Genomic DNA, 13,319 nt, shown 5'->3' with positions numbered 1-13,319 from the left:
TTCTCTGTCGTAGGCAAGATGCATCACCAGGTGGTGAAAATCGTAGCCCGAGCCATTGTGGAAGAAGACAGGCACGAAGCGCGAGTCCCTGGCCTTCATATTGCATTTGCTGCACCATGGACCAATATAGCTTCTGGTGCCATAAATGGTCATAATGTTGCATTTTCCTGTTGTCGATGGTGAAGCTCTTGGCGCAGACAGGGCATCATGCCTACACTGATCGTCGGGGGATGGACAGTGGCAGCATGGGCTTGGAGGCTAACAACACTTTCCCTATCTCTCGGGCCTCCTCTACCATCCTCTCAAGGAAGTGTTTGGCCAGGTCGGAACTGTGATATACGTACGGTTCAGGGCCAAAATACCAGTCTCACCATAACACAACATAAGCAAAACTTTGAAGCCTCGTTGAGTTGGTAGGTGGTGGTGGAAGATAGGTCAGGATCAGGATTGCAGGTGGACAGGGGTTTGAGGAAGGCCTCAAAGACCACTATGATGATTGCAGGGTGCTCTACCGTGGCACTGTGCATTCGAAACTGCTGAACCGCAGGGGGTTTGGGCAGGAGTATTCATGCAGGTTGCGGGTGAGCTTCTCGGCAGCGATGTCGGGGCCTCGGGAGTGTTGGTAATTATCCTGTTGTCGGTTATCGAAGGTGATCAGGCACTTTCGACACACCTCGATGTGGTGTTCTTTGACCTGAGACCAACCGGGAGAGCATGTGGACGAGGTTGTAATGGTGGCATGAGTTGCTCTTGATCAACAAGAAGTTGATCTCTTGCGCACCCCCATCATCCATGTCACTCACTCGAATGGAATGCACCAGATGCTTCTCTTCCGTGAGGCTGTAAACATTGATGCTTAGCCATAGGCCCAACACATTGCGCGCATGCATCTCGAATCTACTGATGTCGGAGATTTACACAGGGTAGAGGATCCCGACCATCGCATCTTCGTGCTCCGGCTCGAATGTTACGTAGTGGGCAATTCGGTGTGGATGGTCTTTCTTGTGGACTGGGTGCAATGTCGTCAGCAGCAACCAGAGAAAGCACTTGTTGTCATTGTTCTGAATGTTCAGAATTGCCTTCTTGGCCTTAATGCTAGGTGGCAGGTGGATATAACTCGACCCTGACATTGGCACAAACTTAGCAAGTTTCACACAGAGTTCGTGTGATGTGCCACACAGCAAGCCACCCCAGCCCTTAGCCTGGTGCTCCTCCTGCTTGGTTACCAGCTCCTCAACAAACTGGTTGTAGATATTCGGGAGGTTGTCACCATCCTCCAGATGCAGTGTTTTTGCCTTTGAGTTATGGCAAAAACTGTATGTTTCATCGGGACGCCAAGGGCCCCGGGTTCGAATCCCACTCAGGCTTGGTTGTTTGTGAATGTCCATTCATCAATTTCATCATTTCATCACTCATCCCCATCTTCTCAAATTAGCCAAGAGGCACAAAACACAAAGTAAAATAAACTAAAATCAATAAAATCACAGTATGTTTCATCGGATGGCTTTTTATACTGGCAACGTAACGATGCGTACAATTTCGTAGAGTGCGTAGCCAGTGCATCGCTGAGGATGGAAATAATGGTGGCATGCTTGTCCTCCAGAAAGCTACGCACATCGCAGGAGCCATCCAATGTTAGGACAAAATCCTCCAGCAAACACTCGAAAGCAGACTGGTCTGCTTTGACTGCTGGTTTGATGCGTTTGGTGGATGGCGGTGCAACGAGAAAAATTGCTTCTGCCTTCCTCTTGGTGGAGGTGGACGATTGTGGCACAGGGGTGCTGCTGCCCTAGCAAGTGAGTCGATGCTTGTTGAGGTACAAGATTGTCAATCGTTTGCCACACCCAGGACACAGTTCCATAGCCGACAAACTCTTGCCAGGCACATAGGTACGATAATGCCTCGTATAGTTAGTGCTAGAAAGGTTTTTCTCACACGAGGGGCAAGTCTTCATACAATGCATGGTGCATAGGTGTAGAGTGTCTTTATTTATATACAAAAAAAAATTTCGGGGGAGGTAAATTTTTTATATACAGATAGCTTCTGGATTTTCTTATTTGTATAGGTGATTGGGAAAACTAAACAATGATATCTCATGCGACAAATTGGTAATACGCTGAAGCCTCGTTATTTTATATATGTATGCTCACGGCCATCAGAAGTCGCCAGCCGCCAAGCAGGTCACTTGCACTCTTGTATACACTACAACTGGCAGGTTGGTAAAACCTCATGCGACAAATAGCTAATACGTTGAAGCCCCCTATTTCTATATGTATGTATGTTCACTGAGCTCAGAAGTCGCCAGGTACCAAGCAGGTCACTTGTACTTCAGTATACACTACAGCTGGCAGGTCGGTAAAACCTCATGTGACAAATAGCTAATATGTTGAAGCCCCCTATTTATATATGTATGTTCGCAGAGCGTCAGAAGTTGCCAGGCACCAAGCAGGCTGCTTGTACTCCGTTATACACTACAGCTGGCAGGTCAGTAAAACCTCATGCAACAAATAGCTAATACTTTGAAGCACCCTATTTATACGTGTGTATGTTCACAGAGCGTCAGTAATATGACAGGCACCAAGCAGCCCTCTTACCGTCCCTATACACTACACACCTAGCAGGACAGTAAGATGTCTTGCAACAAATTGCTATTACACTAAATCCCTCTATTTATATATGTATGTTCATGGGGTGTTAGAAGTCTCCAGGCACCAGTCAGGTCCCTTGCACTTCAATATATACTACAGCTGGCAGGTCTGTAAAACCTCATGTGACAAATAGCTAATATGTTGAAACCCCCTATTCATATATGTGTGTATGTTCACAGAGCATCAAAATTACCAGGCACCAAGCAGGCTGCTTGCACTTCGGTATAAACTACAGCTGGCAGGTCGGTAAGATGCCATGCGACACATAGGTAATATGTTGAAGCCCCCCTATTTATATATGTATGTTCACAGAGCGTCAGAAGTCGCCAGGTACCAAGCAGATCAGTTGCACTTTGGTATACACTACAGCTGGCAGGACGGTAAAATCTCATGCGACAAATAGCTAATACGTTGAAGCCCCCGATTTATATATGTATGTTCACAAAGCGTCAAAAATATGTCAGGTGCCAAGCAGACCACTTGCCCTCCAGTATACACTACAGCTAATACCTGCTGCAAAATTAGTTTGGTATTGACGCTTGTGAAGCATGTGGAGAAAGCGGGTCTACGTCACTGCGGGAGGGTAGGTGGCTGGCATGCGAGCCAATCAAAATCTTCCCAGTGCTTCACTCAAGCCCTAGTTACCTATCAACAGAAAACATTTATCTCAGTGTTGCCACTTATCGGGCGATTCTTCCTGCGATCAGTTTTCATGTTGTTGGGAGAGGACGTGTTTGTTTGTTGCGTTGCGTTGCTGTGATATTTTAACCGGTCCGTTTGTTTAGTGTTTACTGAATTTAGAGTATTCTTTGTTGTTTTAGTGTGTTATTTTTTTGTACATAATTTTCTGTGTTCTGCTTGAATGTATCGTGTGCTTGTGTGAAGAATGTCAAGCACAGGAGACAATACTCGAGATGACAATGTACCAAAGAGGCCATGCACTAAAAGGAAATGGAATTCCTCTCAAAGGCCAAACGCGGGAGATGGTTTGTTCTGAGTGCAAATAATTTGAGCAAGAGAAAAACAATGGGGGTCCAATCATTTTTGTAAATAATGTTCTGGACAGGACTGCTGCTACTGCCGGAACCATAGGAAAAGAAAAATATAATGTGCTAGAATTAAATAAATAAATGTGAGGCTTTAAAACTGGAAACCCCAGGATAGAAAAGGAATATCAGTAAATGTGTGACAAATTTAGATACCTTTCAGCAAGATGCTATTCGTCGCCATTTTACTGTTATTATAGAAGGAAATATCATCCCATTGTTGGGAAACTGTGCGTTTCGTTGAAAGATTCGGAACGTTTTCAAGGTGGGGAAACATCTTTAAGGACAGTCATAAATTCTCTGGGATTCTCATACAAAAAACTTAATGGATGCAAAATAAAGTAAAGTAAGGAGGCATATGGAGATGTGGAGGTAGGGCTTCACACATTCTCAACCTCCACCTAGGCCATATTATGGAGGTGATGAGATGATGTGGTTCACCATCCGCCTTTACCCCAGGTTTGCCCCAGGTACTCACTAGAGCTATGTCGACCCCGGAGCCGCTCGGGATATTTGAAAAAATTCCACACAAAAAAAATCCACCGCGGGTCTCCCGTGTGAAAGTCAGACACCCCACCAACTGGACTTTTGTGCACTTCAGTTGCGGTATAATTGAAAGATGGGCAGAGTTAACGGCGACTTCGGAAAGAAATGGTTGTTGCATTTGTATATATTGAGTATTTTCAGAATGGATTGAATAGCTAACCTGTAAACAATGCTCGTTTCGTTAATTCATTCATGTTGTAAGGGAAATGGAAATGAAGAGAGAAAACAATAACACATTTCATCATTGTTGTTCCTTTTCATAACACGTTTTCCTCGACACAGCGTCAGACGGCTGCACTGCATACCGTACCATACCACATGATATGGCAACACCGTGACATGTGTTCCTTCAGCTCTCAATACCAAACTAATTTTGCGGCAGGTATGGCAGGGTCCGTACCACTGTTTTTTTTTTTCGGGCAAGTGTTTCTAATACACGTAATCTTGGTTTATATATGTGAACTTTCGCATCTGGAAAGCTGTTAGTGTGTGTGTATGCAGTATTTTTTAAAACCTAAAATTAATTTGTTATTACGAAAAAATGCAAAATATCCCAGTATCAATTCGATCCATCTATCTGAATCGAATATACTGTTTACATACTCCCATATCACCATATGCTCAATTTTGTGCTCAAATAACATAAGCTAATTGGCAATTTTTTCAAAGAAACTAATCAATAACATAATGGTGGCATGAGAAATATGCAAATAGAAGATATTTTAACAATATGCGACGTCTAGCAATTAGCTACGTCAACTCAAGAGCACTCTATGATATGTCTTCAGCTAATCATACTGCTACCCGAAGACGTTTAAAATCTTTGAGTATTGAAAAGTTTGACCTTGACCTTAAGGATAAATTCATTTCTTTATTAAAAGAATTACCAGTTGTGCATGAAAATAAGGGCTGAATGAAACAAAATATAAAAAAGAACACACACTAATAAATGATGGCATGAAGCATATAGAAAGTTGCTATATTAAGGTGAAATATTATTTAATTATCCTGAAAACTAGACTTTCAAATTAAGAGTACCGACCAAACAACACTAATATATAACCCTGTCCAAGTGACTTCATAAAGAACACCAATCATGACATTCGAAGCAGTTTTTATATGATCACTTTGCCTATGCATTCTTTAATTTTCTTTCTGAAATTCAATAGTGTAAGCATGTTTGCTCAATGCCTGACTTTTACCATTAATAAACTCTCAATTAAAATGAATGATCATTCTATCATATGCATCATAATTTCACAAACAGTATGGGCACAACATCAAAGAATGATTTTCTGATAATTTCCAATTTCAAAATATGATTATACAGTATAACCAGCATAAACACATATCCTTTCACGATAATCTTCCTGTGGGTTACTTGAAACAACAAATAAGCTTCTTCTTATCTCCAGAAAAATGAACCTATCGTGAGACTCCCAAGAGATACCTGGCATTCCTAGCGTCCCTACAAGTGGTCAACAAATGCACCCGTTACCAGGAGAGTTGAACACAACTTTAAACTGCACCGCCTTCGTACAATGAAAAATCCAATTAAACCCCATGCATGGTGCAACGTACACAAAAGTCTGATTTCGCCAATGAACTGTAGTAATCACCATTTAATAGAGCAATTATGTACGATTGAATCACTTCTACAGGATCGCGATGCATTCACGTGACATTGAGGCATATATCTTCATCATGCAATACAAATCGACAGAAACAAAATTCACTTCTTTGAACTGACGCCTTTTTCCCCCCTGTCATAACTGCTATTCTGTTCAAGTCTCTACAATGACTACTTCCCTTTTTCATGTTTGAAAGAAACACAACTGTAGGAACTCATTGTTGAAAGGCTCATTTATGTAAATATTGGATGCAATGCCGCTATTGTTTGAATGTAACAATGTTTACCCAGCGCTCCAAGGTAGAAGATGAAAACAAATAACGTTGATATATTTTCTTTGAAATCTTGTTCAAAACATATAGTTACCATAAAAAGACACCTGCACTTCACCTTTCATTGTATTCTTCATCAGGACATAATTTGAAATTCTTTCCTTATGTGTGACTGCCACACCACAAGAGTAACACATGAAAGTTTCATGAGAATTATCTAATTTTTGTGTTCAGTTTCTGTTTCCTTACTAATTTTTGTGTTCAGTTTCTGTTTCCTTAATTATTTTATGCATATGTGAAGTGCATTTGAAGGTGCTAATGTCTGGTTCTGGGGGCTTAGCCCCCCCTAGCCCCTACCTAACTAAGCCTATGGTCTTGTTGGGAACATTTCACTCGTACATGGGAATAACTTTCTCTCCTTTAAACTTAATAACACATTCAAATCACATTGTTAAAAATGCAGTACAAGGGTGACAAAAAACTATAGGTGTGAACACATAGAATGAACATACATTTCACAACTTCTTAGTTGACTGCCCAGAAAATTTTGAAGCTCCAGAATTTGGATACTTTGAAATATTGCAGTTCAGTGCCGGCTGAAAATGGCTAACTTGAGACACCGTGAAAAATGCTGTGTTGAAGAAAGGTTTCCAATTTTGGACATTCCATGAACATAGAAACTATACTGTGTTAACATAATACACAGTCAAACAGAAATACTAGATTGATTTAAGAATTTTGTGGCCTGTTCGTCCAAGCGATTTTATAGACCTGTTAACTAATGACATGTTAGAGGCATTTTGCTTTAATTCCTTGCTATTCTCATACCGTAACACGAGAAATGCAACATTTTGATTGGTTGTGACATAGCTAATGAGCACTGAACAGTATACTGTGCCCAAGTGCATTCTTTCGAAACTTCCTTGCAAAACGTTTGTTCTGGTTTGCACTTTGTACGAAATCCCAGGAACAATAAATAAAGCAATGTCTAAAATATAAATATATCTTTATTAAATGAATGTTGGGTATTTACATTAACATATTAAAAACGTTATGTATTAACAGTTACATTGTAATTTCATAAGTTAGATTGAAATGCATGCCGATTGTGAAACAACAGCTATATAAATAAGAACTATGGTTGGGTAGGGTAGTGCTTTTGAATCTTGCAAAATAAATTATATTGAAATGGCATTCCAAATAAAGGTGGAAATGAACTTGTGTTAGCTATAATAAATTCCCTCAACAAAAGAGAGCATTACAAGAAATGTACACCATAAAAGGTAAAGTGAAGGTAAAGTGTTCCCCTGTGCATAGCACCACGCCATGAAGGCGTATAGGGGGTGTGGGGGTAACGCCCTACACTTTCTTGATCCGGTCGTGAGTGGGGTGATGTGATCAGCATCACGCCCCTGACCGCCATACCCCCCAGGGTTTCCCCCAGGTACCCATGTTATTCGACGCTGGGTGGGCGCCGGGGCCGCTTCCACCGTTAGAAAAGTTCCCGGATTTGAACCGGCCAGGGATCGAACCCGGGACCTTGAGCATGGTAGTCAGATGCGTTACCAACTGAGCCACCGCGGCCACAGAAATGTACACCATGCATAACTTAACTTGCTGTACCATGGCAATGAAAAACTACATATCTGTAAGTATATATATATACAGCTTAGAGTTGTTGTTTTTTTAATGAAACATGCAGGCACACTATGGTACTTTACATTTCATTTGATTGTTCCTTTTCTTCTGAAATGATGGGAATTCCCAAAATGTACCTTGTACATAGAACTGTTGATTAACAAATGTGACATTGCAAACAAAGAAGTAACCTGCTATTTCCAAATAATAACTGGTAGAACAGAAGGCACGTATAATGTTTACCAGTATTCTTACCTTTCATGTGTACAAGGGACAATTTCTGAATGGTTGTGTATTTTGAGCAAACAAATATGTGTTTTTAAGAAATACATTTTAATAAATGCAACATGATATTTTATGTTATATTTTATCTTGTATTTGATTATCACAACTGGTCAAAAAAAGGACAAGTATACTGTTAGACAGTATGTGCATAAGGGGTGACCTTCCACCTAGTACACCCAAATGTCAACCTCACTAACACATAGTACACCCTGGACTGTTTTTTTTTGCAGACTAACGAGGCTCTGGCAACTGGCTCTATGGTTAGTATAATTCTGTGTGTTGTCATGTTTTTTGTCCTTATCTGTGCTGAGTGCTCCTTTACAGTCTCAGCTTTTAACCTTTGTCAGAATATTTTAAGTTTTTGGTTATGCAACATTACAGTACTGTTATTTGTTATAGTATATTCCTGGCTCCCGTATAATGTGATGGGTGCAAAATAGCGTAAGAGCTAATGCACCCAAAATTTTAATTTTAATTTCAATCAAGTATGTGTGTGGACAAGGAATAATTTCCAATTGGTTGGTAGTGTGTTTTGTAAGTAAATATGTACACTTCAATGTCTATGCACGAAACTACATACCTAAAACTTTTTCTTAATGAAACATACATGTATACTATGGCACTTTACATTATGTTTGATTATTCATTTGTGATTAGATGGTAGTCATTCAGAAAATATACATGGAACGGTTTATTATTGATTTTTTTTTTTCAGTTTTATTGTCCTCTTCCACTTTGTTCCGAATATGATTGGATTTCCATTTGCACCATTATTAATCAGTAGGCTGCATACTAATTGCCTTTTTTTTGTTATTAAGGCTCGCATTATATTAAATAATATATGTTATTGTACAGTACTTAAGTACAACCAAATAGTAAATAGTATGTGGTGTAATTATGACTAAATAAATAGGTTAGGCAGGTTTTCTCTCTTTCTTCTATTAAGTGCATACTTGAGTAGGTTGAATATTTTGGTGAATAAGTATACATGTGGAGGTTATATTTTTTAAAAGAGTCGTGTGATATTTTGTGTTTGTGGTTAAGTGCATTGAATGTGGCTCTTTTTTCAAAAGAAATTGAGGTACGTGTTCATGTAATATGAGCATATAGTTTTGACCTGCAGGCAAAATAAATAAAATTTGAATAATATATATGTATTCATGATGCCATTATTGACAAAACTTTTAAAAAGTACAGCTGGCCTGCATAAGGTCCCAGGTTCGAATCCCAGCCTTGGCATGGATGTTTGTGAGTGCCCATCCATCAATCAATTTCATCATATCATCACTCATCCCCATCTTCGCAAATTAGCCAAAAGTGGCACAAAAGCGATGTCAAATAAACCAATTCAATCCATCAATCAATTTAAAAAGTACATTGTTATAGATTTCTCATTTAACTTAACATATGATTTGCATGAAATTTAACTTCAGCATGAATTTATAATATGAAATACGAAATAGGAAAAATATTTTTGCTTTAGAAGTAAATCGAACTTGTGCACATTTTGCGATGGTATGCAAATTATGTGTTCAAATCGGTTTGGGATAACCTTTCAACACTACAACTGCCATATGAAATTCCGCCATCTTAATTCCAACACAACATAGCACGCTCTTAAGTGTTTTAATCAAGTCAAAGAGTGCCTTTAGATATAAGGCTGACAGTAGAGATTTGTTAACCTTAACGGAGGTTGGAGTAATACAGTGTTAAGTTGATGTGATGTTCTTACGTACCCAATAGGCCTAATACATGTAAATAGTTACGGACATTAAACATAGATCACAGCACTAGGTAGAACATATAAAATTAAACATATTGTTTATAAAAGTGTGAAGCTAGAAGAACCTGATAGCTAATATTGATTGTTAACATGAAAAAGAAAGGAATGAATGGAATGATAGAGATATATGTGAATATTACCATTGAAGTTAAAAGTTTCTTGAGGTTAAAGTATATTTAATTGTAAGAAGCTGAAAGACTGAGAGAAATTTGTGTCTTTCCTTACGGCATATACGAACCCAGAGTGTAAGTTTTGATATGCGTTCCAATTGCAGCACCAAAGCACTTTAGGTTGCACGTCACAATCGCTGCACGAACTCTGCTAGCACGTTCCAGTCGTGGCACTGAGTTCACACGCTGTTGTTGTTAAAAGGTGTAGTTGGCAGCACGTTCAAGACGTGGCCCCAAGGGTGGGGAAGTTTTAGTTTAGCTAAATGCCAAGAGTCAGAGGGGAAAGAGCTGGCAAAGTGGTTAAGGATTGTATAACAAGGAGAATAATCGAAAAAGGAACTAACACCTATTTCCTCAAAACACCCATTAGGACTAGCGCAAGATATTACATAAGAAAGGGCCAAGGAAAGAAGACAATATATATTGAAACCTTTTGATCTATGTTGCGGCAGAAGAATAAGTGATCTGAAAGATCCTTGTGTGTGTGTTTCACAACCAAGCCAAAGAATGGAGGAAGTATGGGCCATTGAAGGAAGTCCCTTTCAACCAGAGAAGGAAGGAAATCCATACCAACCAGAGAAGGAAGGAAATCCGTCCCAACCAGAGAAGGAAGAAAATCCGTCCCAACCAGAGAAGGAAGGAAATCCGTCCCAACCAGAGAAGGAAGGAAATCTGTCCCAACCAGAGAAGGAAGGAAATCCGTCCCAACCAGAGAAGGAAGGAAGTCCATCCCAACCAGAGAAGGAAAGAAGTCTGTCCCAACCAGAGAAGGAAGTCAGAATTATAGAAGTAAACTACTTATAATAGTGAAAAAAAGACTAATGCCATAGAGAAGTGAATATGTAGAGAATATCAAGAATACTTAGATTGAATAAGAAAGCTATAGATATTCCTGTGTCCGAAACAAAAATGATATTGACATGTATTGTAAAGAAAGTTACCATAATATATTATGACCTTTAATCTCCTTTGGAAGATCTTTGCTTGTTTTGATTCACAATTATAAAAAGAACCCATTACCCTAGAGATATATAGCTGAGGTAGGGATTTGCACCCCCAAAGGGAGATAGCAACGTTTCATTTAAATTTATCGAATATTGGATGAACCGACTATTGGAGAATTTTTTCTATTTTGCCTACTAGATTTGAAATTGAAAAATATATGTAATGCTTGAAACCCTGAATTGGGTTCTGCTTCCCCTGAAGAAAATCACTGTCAAGTTGAGCAGAAAGAGTTATGTTTCTTTGAAATTTAGGTTCCATTTGATTTGCAGTAACCTGCAAAATATTGAACAGCTGTCAATAATTCATTTTTTCTACAATCCATATTGAATAGTGTTCGGAAGACATGCAACTGGATGTTCTCACAAACAGTGACATGTTTTTAAAGGTTTCTGGCCTGTGAGACATTACGGAGCAATTAGTAAGATGCTGGTATCCTTATCTCTTGTTTTACGCCAAGAATGAAAGGGCATGTGTTCATATTCCACTTTCTCCCTCCACGTTTTTTTTACAGTATTTTTTTGTTGTTAGCGAGCTGAATATAGACTATTGATAATCACAAAGTTAATGGAACAATGCAAAATTTAACATGTGGCTTGCTTTGAGGAATTCTTCTTCTGCACAGTTTTTTATTGTTAATGCAATACTCAGAAAAAGTTGAATGGTATTCAGTCGTTTGCAAGAATTTTAGGTAAAATCATTTTTTCCCCCCTTCAATTGTCCTTCATAAATTGCATTAATACAGACATTAGAACCAATTCATATGTTATGAGAGGCATGCATACTTTGTTTTTGATGGAAACACAAAATGGGAAAAAATACGCTGCTTAATGGTCATATTTCATGTTTTTGAAAGGTGTGAGGTGCATTTTCCTAGCATGTTTTGTGGGAATATGCACATTTCATGATCATTTCACATGACATTACTTTTATATTTCTTTCTGCAAATAAATATTTTGATAACAACACACCTTACGATTTTTGTTGGCATGAAGAAATAATTTTTGGCACTAACTATTCTTGCATTCCACATATAATTTTTCCCCTTTATTTTATACACGTGAATTTTTGGACTAAGCTTTAATTTTAATGTGAGGCAATTCTTAAAAATGTAATTCAGTGTACATTATAAAGTCAGTAATATTAAGAAAATTGCTAATTTATTTTTCACATTTCAGCAATTTTGACAAGAAGGAGTTTATCATAGATATTGGTGATTTGAAGAGTCTAGAGGAAGACATAGATGCCTATCCTGGAGCTGTGGAAGGAAATGAACATGAAGTAATGGATTCAAAGGAAAGTATAGTAAATTCTATGCATTTGAAAAAAGTCAATGATGATTCAGCATCAATCATCATGGAGATAAAACACTCGAACAGCAATTTTCAAAACCATGAAGATATTTGTTTATTTGAATCTAACGGTTGCAATAAATCCTTCCCCCAAAAATCTCTGTTGATCAAAGATTTCACAATTCATGAGGATATTGATCCTATCAAAAATAAACCATGCAATGAACTGTTCAATCCGCAATGTAATCAATGTAGCAGAGCATGCAAAAGGAAGGAGCATTTGAGAAATAACAGTGATGAGAGTCTTTGTTTCCTCTAATTGCAGGAAGACTTCAGGAAAGAAAGGTCTATTGATTTCTCACTTATCAATTCATGATGGTAGACAGCCTTTCACGTGTACTCACTGCAACAAAGCATTTACAAGGAAAGGTAATTTGGTCACTCATTTACAAATTCATGATGGTATTTGTCCTTTTGTGTGTACTCACTGCAACAAAGCATTCACACGAAAATGTAGTTTGAGTTACCATTTACGAGTTCATGATGGTGTTCGTCCTTTTGTGTCCACTCACTGCAACAAAGCATTCACACAAAAATGTGAATTGACTTCACATTTACGAATTCGTGATGGTGTTCGTCCTTTTGTGTGTTCTCACTGCTACAAACCATTCACACGAAAAATTGATTTGACTTTCCATGTACGAATTCATGATGGTATTCGTCCTTTTGTGTGTACTCACTGCAACAAAGCATTCACACGAAACATTTATTTGACTTCCCATTTACGAACTCATGATAGTATTCGTCCTTTTGTGTGTACTCACTGCAACAAAGCATTCAAACAAAAATGTACTTTGACAAAGCATTTATGAATTCATGATGGTATTCGACCTTTTGTGTGCACTCACTGCAACAAAACATTCACACAAAAACATATTTTGACTCAGCATTTACGAATTCATGATGGTATTCGTCCTTTTGTGTGTACTCACTGCAACAAAACATTC

At 38.6% G+C, this 13,319-nt stretch overlaps 1 protein-coding gene across 1 annotated transcript in view; it reads left to right on the top strand.

Moving 5' to 3' along the window:
• LOC145988991 (uncharacterized) overlaps nucleotides 1–12,688 on the top strand; it is a 30,090-nt gene extending 17,402 nt beyond the window's left edge. The window contains exons 4-5 of the mRNA XM_083124292.1: nucleotides 12,199–12,325; nucleotides 12,638–12,688. Coding sequence (XP_082980418.1) covers nucleotides 12,199–12,325; nucleotides 12,638–12,688 — 178 coding nt within the window. The remainder of the gene's footprint in view (nucleotides 1–12,198; nucleotides 12,326–12,637) is intronic.
• Nucleotides 12,689–13,319: the final 631 nt, after the last annotated feature.

This window comes from Lepisma saccharinum, chromosome 6 (assembly GCF_977018435.1).
Source record: "Lepisma saccharinum chromosome 6, izLepSacc3.1, whole genome shotgun sequence".
Classification (NCBI taxonomy): Eukaryota; Metazoa; Arthropoda; class Insecta; order Zygentoma; family Lepismatidae; genus Lepisma; species Lepisma saccharinum.
This window is presented reverse-complemented; position numbering and strand designations above follow the sequence as displayed.